General features: G+C 39.6%; 1 protein-coding gene and 1 pseudogene across 5 annotated transcripts in view; both read left to right on the top strand.

Moving 5' to 3' along the window:
• The window catches only part of ANKRD44 (ankyrin repeat domain 44), a 348,412-nt gene that overhangs the window by 228,901 nt on the left and 94,538 nt on the right, over nucleotides 1-24,973 (top strand). For all 5 annotated transcript variants that reach the window (XM_055379331.2, XM_055379330.2, XM_031008706.2 and 2 more), the window contains exons 14-16: nucleotides 329-469; nucleotides 2,113-2,193; nucleotides 5,030-5,141. In XM_055379331.2, coding sequence (XP_055235306.1) covers nucleotides 329-469; nucleotides 2,113-2,193; nucleotides 5,030-5,141 — 334 coding nt within the window. The remainder of the gene's footprint in view (nucleotides 1-328; nucleotides 470-2,112; nucleotides 2,194-5,029; nucleotides 5,142-24,973) is intronic.
• The window catches only part of LOC101150770 (large ribosomal subunit protein uL4-like), a 30,251-nt pseudogene continuing 27,790 nt past the window's right edge, over nucleotides 22,513-24,973 (top strand).

Here is a 24,973-nt window from a genome sequence, read left to right as displayed (position 1 = left end):
CATCTGAAAATCCAAACTCTGAAATGCTCCAAAATCTGCAACGTTTGGGACACTGACAAAATGTTCGAAGGAAATGCACATTGGAACATTCTGAATTTTGGATTTTTGAATAAAAGATGCTCAACCATCCAGAACACTTCTAGTTCCAAGCATTTCAGATAAGGGATACCTAACTTGTATAGTTGAAGGAAGGCATGACTTTGGCCTCCACACACTCTGAGAGTCCAAGAGCTTTCCACGCCCTAGGCATACTGCTGCCAGTGCTAGTGCCAACAACAGGCCTGTTTTCTAGACTGAATGGAGTAATAAATTGCTGTTTGTTTTTCAGGACCCCTTTGCACTATGCAGCTGCGAATTGTCATTTCCACTGTATTGAGACATTAGTGACCACAGGGGCCAACGTTAATGAAACAGATGACTGGGGACGCACAGCTTTGCATTACGCCGCTGCATCAGACATGGATAGAAAGTAAAAACAGCCTTGCTCATGCTTCCTCTGGGAACAGGGTTGGGGAGTGGTGGGGAAGGATTGCTAAGTTTTCTTCATACCGCCTCATGGAAAAAGAGTTAGACTAACCCAAAAGAGTTAGATTTGCTTCATTCCAAACCTGGGCTTTCCTTTTCTGGTCAATTTATGTTTGATTATTACATGCCACTGCACAATTACTTCTCTGTTCTTTGGGTTGAATCCCAAGTGGAGCTGTGAAGCTCAGGTTTATGGTTCCTTCAAAATCTGTTGTAATTTATTTTGACATATACCGTAGTTTTCATCATCACCACTTAAATGCTTCATTTGCTATAAAACTTACATTTGCTAATATATATGTCATATGTCAAAAACATCCACCCATGCATAATCCCAACAGCCTTTAAATTCAGCATTAGTACATGTAAACTAGGCACCATTGCTCCAAACCTGGGTATGAATGCCCTTTCAGGAGCTAGAGGAGAGGAAGTTGGTTGCTCAGGGCATGTTTGGATTCTAGGTGCGTAGGAATAGAAAACAGAAATAAGCGAACTAGTTAAGGGGAAAAAGGTGGGGGAGATGCCCACAGTTGATGAAATTGTTCTTAGAAGCTTAAGGAAGGGCTTCCTTCATAGGAATACTTTTTGATGACTTTGTTTGAAGAACTATTGAATTATTTGCTGCCTTGTGCTGTGGAATTGATTCTGGGTCAGTGGTAATTGCTTCTCTTGTAGAGCAATGGCTTTTAGATGGTGACCCACAGTGAGAAGTAACATCTTACAGTCATGACCCCATATGCACATTCACATATATATAGTTTATATAGTATGTAAAATGGAAATAAAGTTTTCATAAAATCATATTTACTTTTACCGTGTGTGATGCATTCTGACATTTTCTCTGTTTCATTAGATAAAAAATCTTGCTGACTACAACCCATTAAGTCAATTTCACAATTCAGTAATGGCTTATGATCCATAGTTTGAAAAATACTGCTTGTTTCCTCTTCATGGTTATATAATAAATCAAAATAATAATATCAGATGTAGCATTCTGATCCCTTAGGCATGCAGGTTATAAACAGACATTGCTTAACAAACATTTATTGAGCATCTACTATGTGCCAAGCTCCAGGCAATTCATTGGAATAGATTGGGGGTGGTGAAAAGGGTGGGGAAACAATATACTTCATCTGTTAAGAGCTGGAAAAGGAATTCTGGATGATGAAGAATTGTTCTGGCAGATGAAGGGTGAATAGGACCCCATTTCTGGACAAATGAGATGCTGAGCTGGCAAGGAGGCAGTGGGGAATGTGGTAGGAGTCAGAGAAGCTTTAGCTAACTCACTTCTTTACTTGGGAAGTTTGGGATGTTTATAGAAGGGTGGGCAACTTGATTGTTACCTTAATTGCTGATACTTAAGTGGAAGTTTTAAGAAATCATATTCTCAGTTGGATCCTTGGGAGAGAATAGATTTACTGGATGGCTTTGGAGAGAACCATGTATATCTTCAGTGAAAATCAGTGGTGCTTACTTCTTTTGGGTTGGGTTAAAAATCGTTGAGATATAAATTGCACCAAAACCATTAACAGCTTTGCCATTTAAAAAATTAATTGCAATTTTTTTTCTATCCTTTATGCTGAGAAGTAAGACTATCTTAGGAAATGCCCATGAAAATTCAGAAGAACTTGAAAGAGCCAGGGAGCTGAAGGAAAAGGAAGCCACACTGTAAGTTTCTTCTCAGCTTAAGAACAAGGTGCCATTTCTGACGCTTCTTCTGCTTTTCTGAGTTGCCACGTTGCCTGCCTTACTATTTTGGGGTTTCACTTGGGATCTTGAGGAAGTGATATGGGCTTGCCTTTAATGGGGAAGAAACTATTCTTTTAATACAGCCTTCAATTCTGCTATTTTCACACAGGGAACTTTCTAAAATTGTAAGCTTTGCTTCAGCCACCACTGTGATTGATCAGCAGTTTTTAGGACCTGGTGTCCTAAATATCATTTCTGACTGCGATGCATCATGTACCAAGGAAGACAAACAAAGCCTCCTCTCAGAGGCTTAGGTTCTGCTCTTATGACCTGGGGACATCTATTTAGCAGATTCTATTTTAAAAGGTCTTAATACTTCAGTGTGAAATAACCATTTGTGCTTTCCCCTCACCCCCAGCCCACATGCACATCAATTTAGGAAGAGCCTCCTGCTCCTGCAAAAGGATGCTCCTGGGCCCCTCATCCCACCTGCCTCTCCCTGGCTTCTAACAGAGACATAGCTCTTTGCTGTGGCAGGGGTGGGAGTGCCTGCCATCACTCAGGGCTGTAGATGCACGGGAACCTCTACAGCTTCGTCCTCTTGAGTCTTTTCTGCACCACAGGTCACAGTGAGAAGCTTACAGTGCTCAGTGCAGTGCCTAGCACATAGTCAATATTCAATAACTGTTGAGTAAATGAACAAACAAATGAATTGGTACCCACTCCTTGTGCCTCACCCCTGTGGAATCCAGTGGATATGGTGCTCTATGAGTCTGCAGGCACATCGTTGTTAACTTATTTATTCTTCCATTGTTAGAGGAGCCAGTTTTTCTGTGGCCTGAATGCCTGTGTCTACTCCAGGGTTTTCCACTGTGCTCCTCCCATGCCCAGACTGTTGTGGAAAGGTAGTTAGAGAGTGTGGCTCCAATGCAGGTTGTGGGACCTAACTTCGATGGTAATTGGGATGAGGACAGGAAATGCAGCAGTGAATAAAGTAGAATGACCAGAGTTTTGCTTTAATACCCCCAAATTTAAAATAACAATATTAAAAGACTAGCATCTTAAGCCACCGCAGCAAACGCTTCCTTTTACATGAACTGCAAGCTTGCCCTGAGCCAGACAAGCTGATGGAGAGGGAGGGGACAAGAAAGGTAGGGGGGCAGGGGAACCAGCTGCCTGAGAGTTCTTCTATGCAAAGGGAGGCCACTCCCTGTATCCAGATACGCCTCTGACCTCATGTGCATCTGTTGGCTTTGCATCTTAATTGCCAAAATTACTAGGCTCTGGGAAGAGAAAAAAACTAGGCATTCCCAGTGAAAACACGGAATGCATGTTTTCCTTACAAACAATGTGGAGAATGTCCAAATTCTACATTACTTTTATTATAATAATACTGTTGTTAGTATATATAGTTTGGCTATATTACAAATTCAATTTATTAACTGATTTTTAGGATATAATCCATTCAGAAATTGGGAATTGTGTGTCCACTAGCATGTTATTCCTATTGAGTGATTTCATTTAAAGAGTCAAATTCAATTTACAGTGAGTCATACCTGGGATCCTTTCCATGGGCATTTAATTACCAAAATAAAAAAGAACTTCCTTCCTTATAAGGTGCAAATGACCGAAGAGAGAATAATAGCAAGACTCTAAGAATAGTTTGATTTATTATTGACATGTGGGTATTTGGTTTTTTAAAATGTATGGCTTTCATCAGTTTTTCTAGAAATTGAAGTGTCTGTTTTAATTGTCCCTATGTGTAATTGACTTTTTTCATTTTGCCTTATACCAAAAGATAGGTAAATGCTATTTAAAAGTTTTTGGGTAAACTATAGAAATTTTCTATTGGAAGGTCTTATTTAATGTATGGGTTGATATTTAGAATCTTAACATTTTGATTTGAGTATGAAATTGAATCAGCTTGGTCTTGTAAAAGACATGTTTGTCCCACTGCCACAGGGATAATGCTGATGCTATGAAGCAGTGCTTCCTGACTAGTGACTCCCTCTTTCCCAGCAGGACTGGACCGTTTGCAGTAGGCCCTGAGCAGAACTTATTACATTCCTGGGTACTTGTGAACTAGAGTTTTGGGCTCTTCAGTGAAGGTGGAGCCGTGCTCCTTCCTCTAAGCATTCCAAAGACTGTGGCTTTTTCAGAAAAATTACAACTCTGCCTGAAAAGGTTTTAAACATTGATTTTTCAGGTCTATATTCCTAATGGTGAAATTTAAGCCTCTTTATTCATATGTGGTTATGAAGTTAATTCTTCATTCTTTAAAAATGCTTACCCATTCCTTTAATCTTTTTATTGTTTAGGCTATTCTTATTTTTTTTTCTTACTCTTTTTAACTTTCATTTTCTAACCTTTGATTTTATGGTGAGGTTAAGAGTAAACCCCTCCCTATTGAGGTTGCCCTGTTGCTTGCCCTGATACTGACCACTTCTTTATTGAGACTTTGTTGAACATGGAGCTCCAAAACTTGCTATTCAGTAATCTTGATGACAGATGTTCTTACCTGAAGATGAGGAGAAAAAAATCGTAATTACCCTCTTTTTCCTAAAGCTTTTCCTGAATTCTAGAATGGCTATATTAAGCTCAAATAAAGATAGCTACAGAAAACATACACACACACAGACACACACACACACACACACACAATTTTCAACACATAAAACTTCATTGCTGTAGGATTTTTAAAGAAACAAACTCATAAAGTACTTCATGGAACGTTCATAATAGGAGGATTTACATAAATTATCTTTTTCAGTCCAGAGATGTTTTCTAAAATAACACTTCATCTTTATACTTACAGATGTCTAGAGTTTCTGCTTCAAAATGATGCAAATCCATCTATCCGGGACAAGGAAGGTTACAATAGCATACATTATGCTGCCGCCTATGGGCACAGGCAGTGTCTGGAATTGGTGAGTTGTTTTGTTTTGTTTTCTCTAACACACACACACACACACACACACACACACACACACACACACACACACACATACCCCAAATCACAGAGGCATTAACTGTTTTTTTCCAGAGTTGTAGTTCCGGCTTGTGTAAAAAGTGGGTCCATGAATCAGGATTTCATGAATTCTGATTTCAAAAAGTGTTTTTTCTACTGCACCATGCTGCCTTCCATTGCAGGTTAGAGCCCCACCACCACCCAAGGCTTTTAAGCACAGCACAAAAGCATGGTAGTCATTGATATAAGGCAGTACCATTTCTGCCTCCTAACACCAGCATTGCCATGGAAGTTGGTATAGACCTATTAGCAAATATGGCTTTGTGTTTAGATCCCATATAAGAAATGCTCCTCACAAAATGTGTATGCGTGTGTGTGTGTGTGTGTGTGTGTGTGTGTGTGGTAATCAGTGGCAGAGTGAAGGCTTTCTACTGTCACTACATATTATGAGCCTGCCTTCCAAAATATACTTAAGACACAGCTGTCTTTAATTGGTTTTCTCTATGAAAACCATGTCATAATTGTCATGATAAAACAAACTTTTATTATACAGTTTGTTATTATAGTCTTAATAATGTGTGCTGTTCTATAGTACTTTTGTGAGTTATCTTTAATCCTTCATAGTCTAGAAACTCAGGATAATTATCCTAACACCTTCTTTGTATAGAAATAACATATCGCATGCAATATCTTCATTTTTTCAGGAAGACCATTTTGGTACCATTATTTCTGTTATTCAAGTAAGAGTTTTTCCTGTCCATAAGAAGGTTTCACAAATTTTGTCTGAAAATGAAATTACCCCCCTTTGATTAGATCAACATTTGCCCTGTGTAATTTACAAAGAGATGACTATTTGTGACAATTATAAAACATTCAAAAACGGTTAGGAGGAGGTGTTAATTGATCTTAATTTACACTGTCAGTCGAACAGACCGGATTATCAATATAATTGGTAGAAGTGTTACTGTTGTTTGCTTTCAGGAAAGAAACCTCAGTCAGCCGTTTGTAACACAGGATGAAAGTTCTCCTCTCACTTTCCTGAATGGTTTTAGTGGGACAGAAAGTTTTATGTATTCCTATTTTGGAATGCATCCCAAAATTCCTCTGGGGTGTAGTTCGTACAAAGCAAAGATCCTAAGTAGGCTAAAAACATTCTTATGCCCCAACCCCTCCCAATCAAAACAAAACACAACCCTGAAAACAATCCTGGACTTTCCCCTAGGAGTGGAACCACAAATCAGGCCTTTGCAGGTATCTTATCCCCACTGCTGGCTCACCTAACTGTGGATGGATTAGAACAGGCAATAAGACAGAAGGAGAGGGTTCTGAAAGGAGGGAAAAGGGAATAGGGCCTGTCTTTGATACAAGTGTTTAAGTGAATTTCAAAAGAAAACATATGTGTGGCCATAAGCGTATGAAAAAAAGCTCAGCATCACTGATCATTAGAGAAATGCAAATCAAAACCATAATGAGGTACCATCTCATACCAGTCAGAATGGCTATTAATAAAAAGTCAAAAAATAACAGATGCTGGCCAGGTTGTGGAGAAGAGGGAATGTTTATACATTGTTGGTGGGAGTGTAAATTAGTTTAACCATTGTGGAAGGCACTGTGGCAATTCCTCAAAGACCTAAAAGCAAAACTGCCATTCAACCCAGCAATCCCACCACTGGGTGTATACCCAAAGGAATATAAATCATTCTAACCATAAAGATACATGCATATGTATGTTCATTGCAGCATTATTTACAATAGCAAAGACATGGAATCAACCTAAATTCCCATCAACAGTAGACTGGATAAAGACAGTATGGTACATAGATGCCATGGAATACTGTGCAGCCATAAAAAAGAACTAGATCATGTCCTTTGTAGGAACATGGATACAGCTGGAGGACATAATCTTTAGCAAACAAACACAGGAGCAAGAAACCAAATACTGCATGTTCTCACTTATAAGGGGGAGCTAAATGATGAGAACACATGGACACAAAGAGGGGAACTACAGACACTGGGGCCTACTTAAGGGTGGAGGGTGGGAGGAGGGAGAAAATAAGAAAAAAATAACTATTTGGTAAAAGGCTTAGTACCTGGGTGGCAAAATGATCTGTACAGCAAACCCCCATGACACAAATTTACCTATATAGCAAACCTGCACATGTACCCCTGAACCTAAAAGTTTTTTTAAAAACCCCAAAACAAGTATTAAATGAAGAAGTGGGGTTTTGAGGGGGATGCTTTTTCTCATATATTTTCCCTCTTTCTGTAGGAACCCAATATCTTAACAGTCTTTAAAACTCCAATTTCCTTGGGTATTAGATGTTAGGAAAGCAAACCAATTAACTTACATGCACTAGGAGGTGAATTTCTAAGACTTTCACATTGCCATGCCAATCTTCTTCCTCATCTCCTAACACAAATAGCCGTCTTCGCAGGGGTCATCCTTTTAACAAATTGTCCCTGACTCTGTGCTTTGTGCTAGAGTTATGTTGACAAAGAGACACACATCTGGTAGCTCTTCATAGGTTATTTGAGCTTCTGAGCAGGAATTGTGCAAGGAGATCTTTTTTTGACTCCACCATCCCAGCCTATGCTTCTGGCCTGGGGAGGGAATGGAGAGAGTAAATGAGTATGTGTGGTCCTCTGGCATTCACTACCGGTCCAGGGACTTTGTCCTCTGGTCGCTGTAGTAGGATTGAAGAAGATGGGGGGCCATCTGGACCAGCTGATTTGTGAGGCTGATGAAATGTGTCTTTGGCGCCTCCTCCCGTCTACTCAAGCAATTACAGTGATTATACATATCATTAAATATGTATCATTAAATTTGATGTATATTTTCTTTGACTCTGACACTCAGCTTGGTCTGCGTTTACTTTGGCACTCATGGTTTGTGGCTCCTGTCTGTGATCGTAAGCATGGAATTTATAAACTACTTTGTGTTCAGTCTGTTTTGCTGTAATCAAAAAGAAACAGAAATTATTATAGTTGTTTTAACTTTACTTCTATTATACAGACTTATATTTAATTAGTTCCATGAGGAAAAAAGACTTCTAAAAAGTCGTATGAACCCCTTAGCCTTGATAGAAATAGCCAAGGTTGAGAATTCTGCCAAGTCTACCTATTTAGGCCAGTATTCTCAGCTGGTCTTGATCAAAGACATTCGTACTATGTGTGCAAGCAAAAATCTGCCCACAAACATGTACTGAGAGCTGTGATCAGTCATATTCAATTGGGCTCAAAATATCAAAGCAAAGTGGGGGAGACTTGGCTAATAAAGCTTCTTGTGTATGTTTGAGTGGAGGAAGGGAATTGGCAAAGGAAAGTTCCAGACCTCCCTTTTCCTCTATCTGAAATGTATTCTTACTGCCTCTGAAAAGAAAAATCAAGGAATCATGCCCGTATTTGGAATTTTTGAGTTTATATTGGTTTATTATATATTTTTTACAATATTAAAGATTTGTCCATGAACATAAAGATCTTTCAGGCTTTTTCATTGAAATGGAAAAATGTGTGTGCCAATGTAATTATGTAAATTGTCTGCAAAATTTAGAGAGATTGAAAACTCTAGGCCTCTGATTACTTTCAGGCTGAGATTTTTTCATGCCAAATCACTTGGAATTTGGCTGCTTCTCTGAATCTTCTCCTCTGTTCAATGATAGGAATGAACTTGAACTTCAACTGTGAGAATAAGTAGGGGTGACAAATGCCCCTACTTACATATTCTAGGAGCTTCTGGGATTCTCTGAAGAAAGACTGAAAGCAACTGTGTCTTGGGCAACTCAACACTAAAATTATGCTGCTTTCAAATAAACGACTCAATGTTTTAGGTTGTTTCTTGTGTTTATCACAGGACTTTAGAAAACCATTACCACCCGGCTCCGAATAAATATATGTGTCTGTTTAAGATAGACTTATGGCCAGGTGCAGTGGCTCACAGCTTATAATCCCACCACTTTGGGAGGCTGAGGTGGGAGGATTGCTTGAGTCCAGGAATTCAAGACCAACCTGGGCAACATAGCAAGACCTTGTCTCTACAAAAGTATTTTTAAAATTAGCCAGGTATGGTGATGTGATGTGCACCTGTAGTCCTAGCTACTCAGGAGGTGGAGGCATGAAGATTGCTTGAGCCTAGGAGTTTGAGGTTTCAGTGACCTATGATTGCACCACTGCAGTACAGCCTGGGTGACAGAACAAGACCCCATCTCTTAGAAAAATAATATGGACTTACATTGGCAATGTGTCATTACGCCTCTCAAGACTAAGAAAGCAGGTAGAGAAAAGCATTTTAAAAAAGGAAAACTACTGGGTGGTCATCTAAGGACAAGAAAATGAAAAATCAGTAAATTTGAATCCCAGCCCCAAACAAGTCTCTGATGATTGTTTTCTCTCCTCAGAGGTCCTGCTAAGAGAAGGACTTGGGTTGTGCCTGACCTCCCAGCAGGCAGCCTGCCAAGGGGCAGTGTTCTCTGGAAACCTCAACAATGCTGGTCTTGTGTTTTCTTCTATTTAATCCAGTTGGAGAGAAACATAAAATCCTATGAGGAACTCTCATTAAGGGCGAGGGTGGGGGTGAGCATGGATATTTTGATACCACTGGCATCCTCTCAGATGCGAATATAAGTTCACAAATTTTGAGTTAGAATTTGGATGTAAATCTATATTCAAAACAGTGGAATAGACAATTTTTTATGATAAGATGTTCCATTTTTTTTGTAATGTGGCAGAAAAAATTTTGGGGGCTTTACCATGAATGAATTTGGCAGCTGATGAAAGAACAATTCAACAGGATGTGTTAAAATAGAACATTTCAGTTTTGCCTTCAGTTGAGGGCCTAGGACACTGGGGCATTGCCTCCACATTTCAAAGTGAGATACTGGTGCTTCAACTCATGGCCCCCTTCCCCATTTCTAAAGTCGCAGTTGGAAAGAACAAGAAGTTAGAGATTAGAGAGAAGGCTTCTTTGGAGCTAGCTCTGCTGTGAATTCTACCACCCCTCGTAGTGGAGGAGATGGAATGCCTTCTCTTGACCCCAACCTTAAGAGAGGGAAGCTTCAGGGAGATTGCTTAGATATCTTATTTGTGTCCCACACAATTTAGGGAGCATGCCAGACTGGTATATGATAAATCTGAAGACTAAATGGCTCTGACCAGAATTTGCTGGCCAGGCAGCTAAATAAGAAGAAGGCTGTGTTTGGGAAATCACTCCACTCTCAGAAATGATGGGTCAAAGTATATATTTCCCAATGTCCAAATGTGAGCCAAGGGCCAGAGCTAGCCTGGGGTTCTCCTTGATCCCACTCAAGAAGGCTGCCTGGAAGAGTCAGGAGACCCAGGATTCCTAGTGTGGAGAGGGGAATATAAGTTACCAGCAGGAAGGTCCATTCACCCAGGCAGGACTGCAGGTGAGACACCCCAGTGATGGTGGAGAACCTAATTCAGCATCTAAGAGAGGGACAATTGTAAACATCTGGCCTGGTCAGAAGACATCACTGCCAGAAGGGTGCCAGTCAGACCATTGTCCCTGCTCCTAACGTGTCTTCCTTTCCCTATCCCCTTTAGACCTGGAGGAGGCAGAGGCAGATGAGGAGGAGGAGAAGCCCTAGGTTGGGGAACAGAGAAGTCAGCCATGTCTCGTTACCCACTTCAGTCTTTAGGGGAAGGCGGGAAGGAGTTTTAATAAGTTAAACAATGTTAGGAGTCTGTGATTGTCATACTGGAACAGATGTATTGATTGCTGACATGAAGTTATGTTTTAAACTAAAGTGCCTAGAGAACTCTTTATTATTTGTTGGAGATTTTGCATGAAGTGGCAGGAAAAGAAGTAACCTCATAAAGGAGATCGGACCTAGTATAGGGAAAAAGAGAATAAATGTATTATTTGATTATACCCATGACTCACTGGTTCAGTAAATAGCTAAACACTTAGTCATTGTTTCAGGAAAAAATTAATGCTGAGCTCTAAGGAAAAATAAACTATTATCCTTTAAACATTTGCGAATTTAAATATCAATTTATAAGGCATTAGGTTCTAATACTGTCAGGCACTTATCAGGTGCCAAAAGTTGTTGAACAAGTGAAATACACTGTGAGTGACTAAGCTTTATTTAGTGATAAAACATCAATGCTAATTTTTAAGTATATAGCAACTGTCCTGTTTGTTAGGAAGGTATTTCATAGAAGATGGCAGGTGAGAAAAGAAATGAAAATTTGCCTTTCTGTGGCCTGGACTTTTCTTTAGATTTGATTACTTTCCAATACCAGCTCATTTTATTGCAGCTGGTCCTCCATGTTTTCTTCTTCAATAAAAACCTATACTAACAAGTCAAACTGGTATAAAGACATCACATACACACACATACACATATGTGCACACATTTCTCTGTAATTTCTTCCAGATGGATAGGGAGCACTAAGAGGTTCAAGGAATAGGAATTACTGCTTCTGATGTGGAAACTTCTAAGGACTCAGTGATGTCAGAAAAAGGAAGATTTTTTGTTTTAAAGAGAAGGCAGTTTAAAAGTCAACCAAAAAAATAAGTTAATCTGGCCCACCCTCCTTTCCTCCCCCTACCCTCCCTCCTCCTTTCTTCCTTTTCCTTCCTTCCTTCCTTCCTTCCTTCCTTCCTTCTTTCCTTCCTTCCTTCCTTCTTTCCTCCCTCCATCCCTCCCTCCCTCTCAGTCACAAACCCACTAGGGAAGCCTGAGCAGAGCAGGAAGGCAGCCCATTTGGCACTGAGGCTGCAGGAGGGAAGTCAGGAAGGCAGCCTAGTAAGGGTTGGAACCCCAATCAAGGAGAGTGTCCTAAATGTGTATGCCCCAAACAACAGAGCTACAATATATGTGAAGCAAAAACTGTTAGAATTGAAAAGATAAACAGAAATACACAATTATAGTGGGAGACTTTAGCACCTCTCTCTCAACAATTGGTAGAACAATGAGACTGAAAATTGTCAAGTATATAGAAAAACTCAATAACATAATCAACCAAGAGGATCTGATCAACAATAAGAACACTCTACCCAGCAACATGAGAATACATATTTAGTTCAAGTGCCCATGAACGTTCACGAAGATAAGCAATATCTTGAACCATAAAACAAAATTCAAAAAACATAAAAGAAATCATATAGAGCGTGTTTTCTAGCCATAATGGAATAAAACTAGAAATCAATAACAGAAAGATACCAGGAAAATCTCCAACACTAGGAAATTAGAAACAGACTTGTAAATAATTCATGAGTTAAAAGGAAAGCCTCAAGAGAAATTCAAAAAATATCTTGGACTGAATGAAAATGAAAGTACAACAAAGTGAAATTTGGGGACTCAGCTAAATTATGCTGAGAAAGAAATTTTTAGCACAAAATGGTTACATCAGAAAAGAGGAAATTCTCAAGTCAGTAATCTAAGCTTCTACTTCAAGAATCTGGAGAGAGCAAATTAAACTCAAAATAAGCAGAAAATTGATATAAAGATGGAGGCAGAAATAAATGGAATTGAAAACCAGTGAAGAAATTCAATGAAACAAAAATCTGATTCTTTGAAAAATCAGTAACATTGACAAACCTGTAGCTAAGAAAAAGAGAGAGGAAACATAAATTAACAATATCAGGAATGAAATAGGGGATATCCCCATATACCTTGCAGATATTAAAAGGATAAAGGAATATTATGAATAACTCTGCATACATTGACAACTTGATAAAATGGACTCATTCATTCAAAAACACAAACTACCACCATTTACCCAGTATGAAGTAGATCATTTGAATAGCCCTTTAACTATTCAGAAAATTAAATTTTAAAACTTCCCCTAAAGAAATTTCCAGGCATGGATGATTTCACTGGAGAATTCTACCAAATATTTAAAGACTTAACATAATTCTATACAATCTTTTCTGGAAAATAGAATACAAGAGAATACTTTCCAATTCATTTATGAAGGTAATACCTTGATATTAAGTACCAAAGACACACACACACACAGAGAGCGAGAGCGAGCGCAATGTCTTTCATGAACATGAATGCAAAAATCTTTACAAATTACCAAATAGAATTCAGTGATACATGCAGAGAATTATATACCATGACTAATGGAATTTATTACAGGGATGCAAGCCTGTTTCAATATTTGAAAATCAGTCAGTGTAATTCACTGTATTAACAGGCTAAAGAAGAAAAATCAGATTTATATCAACCAATGCAGAAAACACTTTGGATAACATTGAGCACTTCTTTAAGACAATAAAACAAGCAAGCAACAACAACAAAAAAACAAAACTCTCCTAGAAATATTATTAGATAGAGGGGAACTTCCTCAACTTGATAAAGAGCATGTAACAACTTGATAAAGAACAGCTAATTTACTTAACGGTAAAAGACTAAGGCAAGGATGTCTTCTTATACCACTCCTATTCGACATTGTGCTGAAAGTTCTAGCCAGAACAATTAGGGAAGAAAAGGAAATAAAAAGTGTACAGATCAGAAAGGAATAAACAAAACTGTTCCTATTTGCAGATGACATCATTGTCTACATAGAAAATCCCCAGTAATCAACCGAAAAATCCTAGAAGTCATAAGTGAGTTCATCAAGGTCACAAGGTATGAGATAAACGTATAAAAATCAGTTGCATTTCTGTGTACTAGGAATGAATATGTAGATACCAAAATTAAAAGTACAATATTATTTTCAACTGCCCCAAAAAATTGCTGTCAAGAACTCTGTGCTTAGTCCTAGATCCAAAAGACATGTGTTGAAACCACAAAATGCTGATGAAAGAAATCACAGATCTAAAAAAAAAAAGGAGAGACATTCTGTATGCGTGGATTAGAAGACTCAACATAATGAAGATGCCAAATTAATCTGTAGGTTTAACACAATTCTTATCAAAATTCTAGCAAGGTTTTCATAGACAAATGAAAGATTTTTCTAAAATTTATATGGAATAGCAAAAGAACTAGAAAGCTAACACAATTCTGAAAAAGAACAATGTGGGAAAAATCAGTCTACCTAATTTCAAGAATTATTATATAGCTCGAATATATAATATATATTTTATACTACTGTGTCAATACCTGACAGTCTTGTTAATATCTTACCCAGTAATCAAGACTGTGAAGTATTGGCAGAGTGATAGGCACAATGGAACAGAATAGACAGCTTAGACATATACCCACAAAAATATGCCCAACTGATTTTTAACAAAGGTGGAAGAGCAATTCAGCAAAGAGAAGGTCAATTTTTTTTTATTATACTTTAAGTTCTAGGGTACATGTGCACAACGTGCAGGTTTGTTACATATGTATACATGTGCCAAGTTGGTGTGCTGTACCCATTAACTCATCATTTACATTAGGTATATCTCCTAATGCTATCCCTCCCCACTCCCCCCACCCCACAACAGGCCCCGGTGTGTGATGTTCCCCTTCCTGTGTCCAAGTTTTCTCATTGTTCAATTCCCAACTATGAGTGAGAACATGCAGTGTTTGGTTTTTTTGTCCTTGTGATAGTTTGTGGAGAATGATGGTTTCCAGCTTCATCCATGTCCCTACAAAGGACATGAACTCATCCTTTTTTATGGCTGCATAGTATTCCATGGTGTATATGTGCCACATTTTCTGAATCCAGTCTATCATTAATGGACATTTGGATTGGTTCCAAGTCTTTGCTGTTGTGCATAGTGCCACAATAAACATACGTGTGCATGTGTCTTTATAGCAGCATGATTTATAATCCTTTGGGTATATACCCAGTGATGGGATGGCTGGGTCAAATGGTATTTCTAGTTCTAGATCCTCGAGGAATCGCCACACTGTCTTCCACAATGGTTGAACTAGTTTACAGTCCCACCAACAGTGTAAAAGTGTTCTTATTTCTCCACATCCTCTCCAGCACCTGTTGTTTCCTGACTTTAATGACCGCCATTCTAACTGGTGTGAGATGGTATCTCATTGTGGTTTTGATTTGCATTTCTCTGATGACCAGTGATGATGAGCATTTTTTCACGTGTCTGTTGGCTGCATAAATGTTTTCTGTCTGTTCATATCCTTTGCCCACTTTTTGATGGGGTTGTTTGTTTTTTTCTTCTAAATTTGTTTAAGTTCTTTGTAGATTCTGGATATTAGCCCTTTGTCAGATGAATAGATTGCAAAATTTTTCTCCCATTTTGTAGGTTGCCTGTTCACTCTGATGGTAGTTTCTTTTGCTGTGCAGAAGCTCTTTAGTTTAATTAGATCCCATTTGTCAATATTGGCTTTTGTTGCCATTGCTTTTGGTGTTTTAGACGTGAAGTCCTTGCCCAGGCCTATGTCCTGAATGGTATTGCCTAGGTTTTCTTCTAGGGTTTTTAGGTGTTAGGTCTAACATTTAAGTCTTTAATCCATCTTGAATTAATTTTTGTATAAGGTGTAAGGAAGGGATCCAGTTTCAGCTTTCTACCTATGGCTAGCCAGTTTTCCCAGTACCATTTATTAAATAGGGAATCCTTTCCCCATTGCTTGTTTTTGTCAGGTTTGTCAAAGATCAGATAGTTGTAGATGTATGGTATTATTTCTGAGGGCTCTGTTCTGTTCCATTGGTCTGTATCTCTGTTTTGGTACCAGTACCATGCTGTTTTTGTTACTGTAGCCTTGTAGTATAGTTTGAAGTCAGGTAGCATGATGCCTCCAGCTTTGTTCTTTTGGCTTAGGATTGTCTTGGCAACGCGGGCTCTTTTTTGGTTCCATGTGAACTTTAAAGTAGTTTTTTCCAATTCTGTGAAGAAAGTCATTGGTAGCTTGATGGGGATGGCATTGAATCTATAAATTACCTTGGGCAGTATGGCCATTTTCACGATATTGATTCTTCCTACCCATGAGCATGGAATGTTCTTCCATTTGTTTGTGTTCTCTTTTATTTCATTGAGCAGTGGTTTGTAGTTCTCCTTGAAGAGGTCCTTCACATCCCTTGTAAGTTGGATTCCTAGGTATTTTATTCTCTTTGAAGCAATTGTGAATGGGAGTTCACTCATGATTTGGCTCTCTGTTTGTCTGTTATTGGTGTATAAGAATGCTTGTGATTTTTGCACATTGATGTTGTATCCTGAGACTTTGCTGAAGTTGCTTATCAGCTTAAGGAGAGTTTGGGCTGAGACGATGGGGTTTTCTAAATATACAATCATGTTATCTGCAAACAGAGACAATTTGATTTCCTCTTTTCCTAATTGAATACCCTTTATTTCTTTCTCCTGCCTGATTGCCCTGGCCAGAACTTCCAACACTGTGTTGAATAGGAGTGGTGAGAGAGGGCATCCCTGTCTTGTGCCAGTTTTCAAAGGGAATGCTTCCAGTTTTTGCCCATTCAGTATGATATTGGCTGTGGGTTTGTCATAAATAGCTCTTAATATTTTGAGATATGTCCCATTAATACCTAATTTATTGAGAGTTTTTAGCATGAAGGGTTGTTGAATTTTGTCAAAGGCCTTTTCTGCATCTATTGAGATAATCATGTGGTTTTTGTCTTTAGTTCTGTTTATATGCTGGATTACGTTTATTGATTTGTGTATACTGAACCAGCCTTGCATCCCAGGGATGAAGCCCACTTGATCATGGTGAATAAGCTTTTTGATGTGCTGCTGGATTCGGTTTGCCAGTGTTTTATTGAGGATTTTTACATTGATGTTTGTCAGGGATATTGGTCTAAAATTCTCTTTTTTTGTTGTGTCTCTGCCAGGCTTTGGTATCAGGATGATGCTGGCCTCATAAAATGGGTTAGGGAGGATTCCTTCTTTTTCTGCTGATTGGAATAGTTTCAGAAGGAATGGTACCAGCTCCTCCTTGTACCTCTGGTAGAATTCAGCTGTGAATCCATCTGGTCCTGGACTTTTTTTGGTTGGTAGGCTATTAATTATTGCCTTGATTTCAGAGTTCAGTCATGGATTCAACTTCTTCCTGGTTTAGTCTTGGGAGGGTGTATGTGTCCAGGCATTTATCCATTTCTTCTAGATTTTCTAGTTTATTTGCGTAGAGGTGTTTATAGTGTTCTCTGATGGTAGTTTGTATTTCTGTGGGATCGGTGGTGATATCCCCTTTATCATTTTTTATTTCATCTATTTGATTCTTCTCTCTTTTCTTCTTTATTAGTCTTGCTAGTGGTCTATCAATTGTGTTATCTTTTCAAAAACCAGCTCCTGGATTCATTGATTTTTTGAAGGGATTTTTTGTGTCTCTATCTCCTTCAGTTCTGCTCTGATTTTAGTTATTTCTTGCCTTCTGCTAGCTTTTGAATGTGTTTGCTCTTGCTTCTCTAGTTCTTTTAACTGTGATGTTAGTCAATTTTAGATCTTTCCTGCTTTCTCTTGTGGGTATTTAGTGCTATAAATTTCCCTCTACACACTGCTTTAAATGTGTCCCAGAGATTCTGATATGTTGTGTCTTTGTTCTCATTGGTTTCAAAGAACATCTTTATTTCTGCCTTCATTTCGTTATGTACCCAGTAGTCGTTCAGGAGCAGGTTGTTCAGTTTCCATGTAGTTGAGTGGTTTTGAGTGGGTTTCTTAATCCTGAGTCCTAGTTTGATTGCACTATGGTCTGAGAGACAGTTTGATATAATTTCTGTTCTTTTACATTTGCTGAGGAGTGCTTTACTTCCAACTATGTGGTCAGTTTTGGAATAAGTGCGATGTTGTGCTGAGAAGAATGTATATTCTGTTGAATGGGGTGGAGAGTTCTGTAGATGTCTATTAGGTCTGCTTGGTCCAGAGCTGAGTTCAATTCCTGGATATCCTTGTTGACTTTCTGTCTCGTTGATCTGTCTAATGTTGACAGTGGGGTGTTAAAGTCTCCCATTATTGTTGTGTGGGAGTCTTAAGTCTCTTTGCAGCTCTCTAAGGACTTGCTTTCTGAATCTGGGTGCTCCTTTATTGGGTGCATATATATTTAGGATAGTTAGCTCTTCTTGTTGAATTGATCCCTTTACCATTATGTAATGGCCTTCTTTGTCTCTTTTGATCTTTGTTGGTTTAAAGTCTGTTTTATCCAAGACTAGGATTGCAACCCCTGCCTTTTTTTTGTTTTCCATTTGCTTGGTAGATCTTCCTCCATCCCTTTATTTTGAGCCTGTGTGTGTCTCTGCACATGAGATGAGTCTCCTGAATACAGCACCCTGATGGGTCTTGACTCTTTATCCAATTTGCCAGTCTCTATCTTTTAATTGGAGCATTTAGCCCATTTACATTTAAGCTTAATATTGTTATGTGTAAATTTGATCCTGTCATTATGATGTTAGCTGGTTATTTTGCTCGTTAGTCGATGCAGTTTCTTCCTAGCATTGATGGTCTTTACAATTTGTCATGTTTTTGCAGTGGCTGGTACCGGTTGTTCCTTTCCATGTTTAGTGCTTCCTTCAGGAGCTCTTGTAGGGCAGGCCTGGTGGTGACAAAATCTCTCAGCATTTGCTTGTCTGTAAAGGATTTTATTTCTCCTTCACTTATGAAGCTTAGTTTGGCTGGATATGAAGTTCTGGGTTGAAGATTCTTTTCTTTAAGAATGTTGAAAGTGGTCCCCACTTTCTTCTGGCTTGTAGAGTTTCTGCCAAGAGATCAGCTGTTAGTCTGATGGGCTTCCCTTTGTGGGTAACCCAACGTTTCTCTCTGACTGCCCTTAACATTTTTTCCTTCATTTCAACTTTGGTGAATCTGACAATTATGTGTCTTGGAGTTGCTCTTCTCGAGGAGTATCTTTATGGCGTTCTCTGTATTTCCTGAGTTTGAATGTTGGCCTGCCTTGCTAGGTTGGGGAAGTTCTCCTGGATAATATCCTGCAGAGTGTTTTCCAACTTGGTTCCATTCTCCCCATCACTTTCAGGTACACCAATCAGACGTAGATTTGGTCTTGTCACATAGTCCCATATTTCTTGGAGGCTTTGTTCGTTTCTTTTTACTCTTTTTTCTCTAAACTTCTCTTCTTGTTTCATTTCATTCATTTGATCTTCAATCGCTGATACCGTTTCTTCCAGTTGATCGAATCGGCTACTGAAGCTTGTGCATTCATCACGTAGTTCTCGTGCCATGGTTTTCAGCTCCATCAGGTCATTTAAAGACTTCTCTACACTGGTTTTTCCAGTTAGCCATTTGTCTAATCTTTTTTCAAGGTTTTTAGCTTCTTTGTGATGGGTTCAAACTTCCTCCTTTAGCTCGGAGAAGTTTGATCATCTGAAGCCTTCTTCTCTCAACTCGTCAAAGTCATTCTCCGTCCAGCTTTGTTCCGTTGCTGGCGAGGAGCTGCGTTCCTTTGGAGGGGGAGAGACGCTCTGATTTTTAGAATTTTCAGCTTTTCTGCTCTGTTTTTTCCCCATCTTTGTGGTTTTATCTACCTTTAGTCTTTGATGATGGTGACGTACAGATGGGGTTTTGGTGTGGATGTCCTTTCTGTTTGTTAGTTTTCCTTCTAACAGTCAGGACCTTCAGCTGCAGGTCTGTTGGAGTTTGCTGGAGGTCCACTCCAGCCCCTGCTTGCCTGGGCTGCAGAACAGCGAATATTGCTGAACAGCAAATGTTGCTGCCTGATTGTTCCTCTGGAAGCTTCATCTCAGAGGCATACCCTGGCGCGTGAGGTGTCAGTCGGCCCCTACTGGAGGGTGCCTCCCAGTTAGGCTACTCGGGGGTCAGGGACCCACTTGAGGAGGCAGTCTGTCCATTCTCAGATCTCCAGCTGTGTGCTGGGAGAACCACTACTCTCTTCAAAGCCGTCAGACAGGGACATTTAAGTCTGCAGAGGTTTCTGCTGCCTTTTGTTCGGCTTTGCCCTGCCCCCAGAGGTGGAGTCTACAGAGGCAGGCAGGCCTCCTTGAGCTGTGGTGGGCTCCACCCATTTCGAGCTTCCTGGCTGCTTTGTTTACCTACTCAAGCCTCAGTAATGGCAGGCGCCCCTCCCCCAGCCTTGCTGCCACCTTGCAGTTCAATCTTAGACTGCTGTGCTAGCAATGAGCGAGGCTTCGTGGGCGTGGGACCTTCTGAGCCAGGTGCAGGATATAATCTCCTGGTGTGCCATTTGCTAAGACTGTTGGAAAAGTGCAGTATTAGGGTGGGAGTGACCCGATTTTCCAGGTGCTTCCCTTGGGTAGGAAAGGGAATTCCCTGACCCCTTGCGCTTCCAGGGTGAGGCGATGCCTCGCCCTGCTTCGGCTCATGCTCTGTGGGCTGCACCCACTGTCCTGCCCTGACTGTCCGACAAGCCCCCATGAGATGAACTCGGTACCTCAGTTGAAAATGCAGAAATCACCCGTCTTCTGCGTTGCTCACGCTGGGAGCTGTAGACTGGAGCTGTTCCTATTCGGCCATCTTGGAACTGCCCCTAGTTTTGTTAATATTAAGCAATAACAGTCACCTGGTCACTGGAAAGATAATTTAGTAGATTTTAGAGTCATAACTCTATAGCATTTTTTTCTAGGAAGCATTTTATAGTTTTCCAAACACGTAAGTTATTTCACACAAAAATGTTTACATTCCATAAAGATTTTTTTAGTATATAGCAATCTTGATCTCAAATTTCTCACATTGATATGGGACAAACTATGGTAAGAAATAGCCCGAAGCAAGCATTTCATATGAGCAGTGTGTTTTTGTTGTCATTCTCTCTTAAAATATATTTTTTAAATGAAGGGAATGTTACAATTAAAATATTTGATTACTCAATATTTCCTGTGTACTGGCCGTTTTAAGGCTCTCCAGGGTACTAGCAGTTAGTGAGTTTGGAGATTAGAGTCTACATCCCAGTTGTTTTTTGTTTGTTTGTTTTTTTGTTTGAGACAGAGTCTTGCTCTGTCACCCAGTCTGGAGTGCAGTAGCACGATCTCAGCTCACTGCGGCCTCTGCCTCCCAGGTTCAAGTGATTCTCCTGCCTCAGCCTCCTGAGTAGCTGGGATTACAGCTGCACATCACCACGCCTGACTAATTTGTGTATTTTTAGTGGAGACAGGGTTTCATCTGCTGGCCAGGTGGGTCTTGAACTCCTGGCCTCAAAAGATCTGCCCACCTCAGCCTCCTAAAGTGCTGGGATTACAGGCATAAGGCATCCCGCTTGGCCCCAGTTTTTATAAGTTCATAAACTTTATTCATCTGCATTATCATACCAGTCATAACCAGATGGATGACAAGAACATCCTTCATGAATTTACAGTGAAAAATCCAACTGCTAAAAGGACCAGGAGATTCATGTCATCTACTACAGTGATGTTCCCTTCTAAGTAGGGTATCCAATTTTATAAACTGAATAAAGATCGGATGTTGTCTTCCTGAGTATAGAATTAAAATCAAAGAAACTGAGTAAAAATCAATGTGCTTAAGCTCTGTTAACCTCATGTATCCTCTCTTATTCAAAACCCAGTGCCATACCAATCAGAATACCTTTGGTGACCCATCCAGGAGTCCTGTCCTCTGGATAGGGCTAGAGAAACCCTAACCACTGGTGCTGTTTTTCCTAGACTCCATTAAAACTGACCTGGCAGACCATTAGGACAACTTCCAAGGTGTGGCTTCTCTTACATTAGCTACCTAATTTAGGATGGCTGCTTTCTGAAGTTACAGAGTGGATTATAGGGAAATGTGCTGGGAACCATGGCTGACACAGAAATAATATTAGGCATGGGAGGGTGTGGTGGCTCACACCTGTAATCCAAGCACTTTGGGAGGCCGAGGCGGGTGGATCTCCCGAGGTCAGGTGTTCAAGACCAGCCTGACCAACATGGTGAAACCCCATCTCTACTGAAAATACAAAAATTAGCTGGGAGTGGTGGCGCATGCCTGTAATCCCAGCTACTTGGGAAGCTGAGGCAGGAGAATTGCTTGAATCTGGAAGGCAGAGGTTGCAGTGAGCCAAGATTGTACCATTGCACTCCAGCCTGGACAATGGAGTGAGACTCTGCCTCGGAAAAAAAAAAAAGGCATGGATATTACTTTCAAGGAGATTATAACCTAGTTTGGGAGGTAAAAAATATGCCACATTAATATTGACTTATCACCCACATTTCCTAGTTCTCCATAGGGCAATAACAGGATTATAATAACTACTCCCCAGTTATTTCTCTGGCCCTGCCTCCATATTCTGCAGGAGCTCTGGCTCTGCTCCAATTCCTTCGGAAGGGCTTTCAGCATGTTTCCCATGAGCTCTACGCACTTCTCATGGTGAACACAGGACACCCACTATTTTCTTCTTCTCCTGTTTTTACTTTCTGTAGTGGTATCTTCCATTACTGTTTACACCCCAAAGGCTGTTTGGTCACTGGTGTCCAGTAAAGACACTGCTCCAATCGCTGCCCACCCGTGACAGTGCAGGGGCTGCCAGTGTCACTGCCCGGGTATGGGGTCTGCACTCTACCACCTCCTGCAGTCCCCACCCGACAACTCAGACCTGAGCTTATGGGAGTTCGGCCAGAGGAGGGGCTGTGTGATACGCTTGAAAGCTCAAAGACTTCCACATTATACAGGTCTGGTTTGGAATGCCAGCCCCACAATTACCTAGCTACAAGATCTGTAAGCATTTTACTTCACTTCCGTGAGCCTTCATAGCTTGTCTAATCTGTCAAACGGGGGTTAGGTTGTTTATAGCATTAGTGGAAGAATGTAAGTAAATCCTAAAAAATTAAAAATAGAACTACCATATAGTCCAGATACATATCTTCCAGATATATATCTAAAGGAAATGAAATCAGTATCTCAAAGACGTATCTACACTCTCATGTTCACTGCAGCACTATTCACAATAGCCAAGCTATAGAAGCAACCTAAGTGTTCACTGATAGATGGATACTGCGGTACACACACAGAGACACACAGAGACTGGGAAGTCATTCAGCTTTAAAACAGAAGGGAATCCTGCCATTTATAACAACATGTATGACCTGGAAGACGTTACACTAAGTGAAATAAGCCAGTCACAGAAAGACAAATACTGCATGAACTGACTTTACCTGTGGAATCTAAAAAAGTTGAACTCATAAAAACAGAGAGTAGAATGGGGGTTGCCAGGAGCTGAGGTCTAGGGGGAAATGGGGAGATGTTGGTCAAAGAATATGAAGTTTCCGTTTGCAGAATGAATAAGTTCTGAAGATCTAATGTACAGCATGAGGACTATAGTTAATAATACTGCATTGTATTCTTGAAATTTGCTGAGAGTAGAAAGTATTCTCACCGCACACACACAAGGTAACTATCTGAGGTGATGGATATTAGGATATTAATTAGTTTGTTTGTGGTAATCATTTCACAATGTACACATATATCAAAGCCTCACATTGTACACCTTAAATACATGCAATTTTTTCTTGTCAGTTACTCCTCAATAAAACTGGGAAGGAAAGGAATGTAAGTAAAGTATCTAGCACAGTGCCTGGCATATGATAGGTACAAGTGGCAACTGTTATTATGTATTAATTTAATGTATCTTAATTGATTTCTCTATCTGTTGGATACTGCTATGTGCCAGATCTAAAAAGATGAAGAAGCTGCTATATCTGGGAGCTTACTATCTCAGTGGGAGTTGGCATGTTAATAACTATGACAAGATACAGTAGTTGCTCTGTTAGAATTCTGTATTTCTATTATTCTTATCATTATCCAAGATAAAACATGATGTCCTAGAAGAGTACAGGTGACACGCTGTGAGACTTTAGGGGACAGCATGTCCCATTCTGGGGTCAGTTAGTGAGAGATTCACAAACACTCATCAGCATAATGTGTTTGTTATGTTGGTCTCTTGTTTCATTACCTCACCATTTGTGTGAATGTGGAATAGAAGTACCAAACCTGTAACGAATTGAATGATGGAGAGTGTAGAGAAATGTCTGGACTTGGTTTGACAAGTTGAATATCACCTTGTTTTCAAAATATCAGAGAACCTGTTTTCATGATGGTTTATTTTTCTTTTGATGATAGTTGCATCAGCCACTAAGTAGAAAAGTTGTAATTGACACAGTACATTGAAGTAAGGAAAATAGATGGTGTATCTAAAATTGCATTGCTGAATCACATCACCATCTGGGAGCAGCCATTCATAAAAGATTAAATGTGAGGCAGGCGCATATCTGAATACATGTGTGTCTGTCTCTCCCATCTGTTTTAATTTTGCTTAAAATAATAACAGCTTTCTTTACCTACTTACTTGAATCTGTGCTGCTTCTTTTAATGTCCACTAGCCAGAAGTAGTCTTTGTGGTCTTTAGCTAGTGTTTCAGAATCCCAACAAGATTAGCTGTCATTGGATCAGAAGGAATTTTCTTTAAAGTTGTATATTTTATTGACTGGGCTAGAATCACTAAAATGTTAATTGATGCTTAAAGTGAGAAATTTATGCTGTAATTTAACATTAAAAATGCTGTCCCAAAGCATATTTATGTTGATTTGTACAGCTTTTGTGAGGACAAAGAGCAGATAAGAAAAATGTACTTTTTCCATTGCAAATTTTTTAAAATTATTGAAAAGTTAATACTTTTTTGTATTCAAATCTGTTACCTGCTTTGTTTCCTTTTTCAGCAATTTTTATCATATTCCCATGTCCCTCAGCTGCTACATTCCCTTCCAACCCACCCCTACCCCTCTACTCTCTCTGTCTCTAGGCAAATAAATTTTACTTTGAGCTGAGACAGAAAGTAAATTAACACCATGATAATATAATTCAGGGTAGCCTGGGAATATCATCTAGATGAAAATTATTGTTGATTAAAAGAGGTAACTCTTAAATTTAAGAATAGCTCTCACAAGTCACCATGGAAACGTGAGGCCAGTATTATAGTTTTTCCTGATAACGTGCAAGAACTGTATATG

Source organism: Gorilla gorilla, chromosome 11 (genome assembly GCF_029281585.2).
Source record: "Gorilla gorilla gorilla isolate KB3781 chromosome 11, NHGRI_mGorGor1-v2.1_pri, whole genome shotgun sequence".
NCBI lineage: Eukaryota > Metazoa > Chordata > Mammalia > Primates > Hominidae > Gorilla > Gorilla gorilla.
This window is presented reverse-complemented; position numbering and strand designations above follow the sequence as displayed.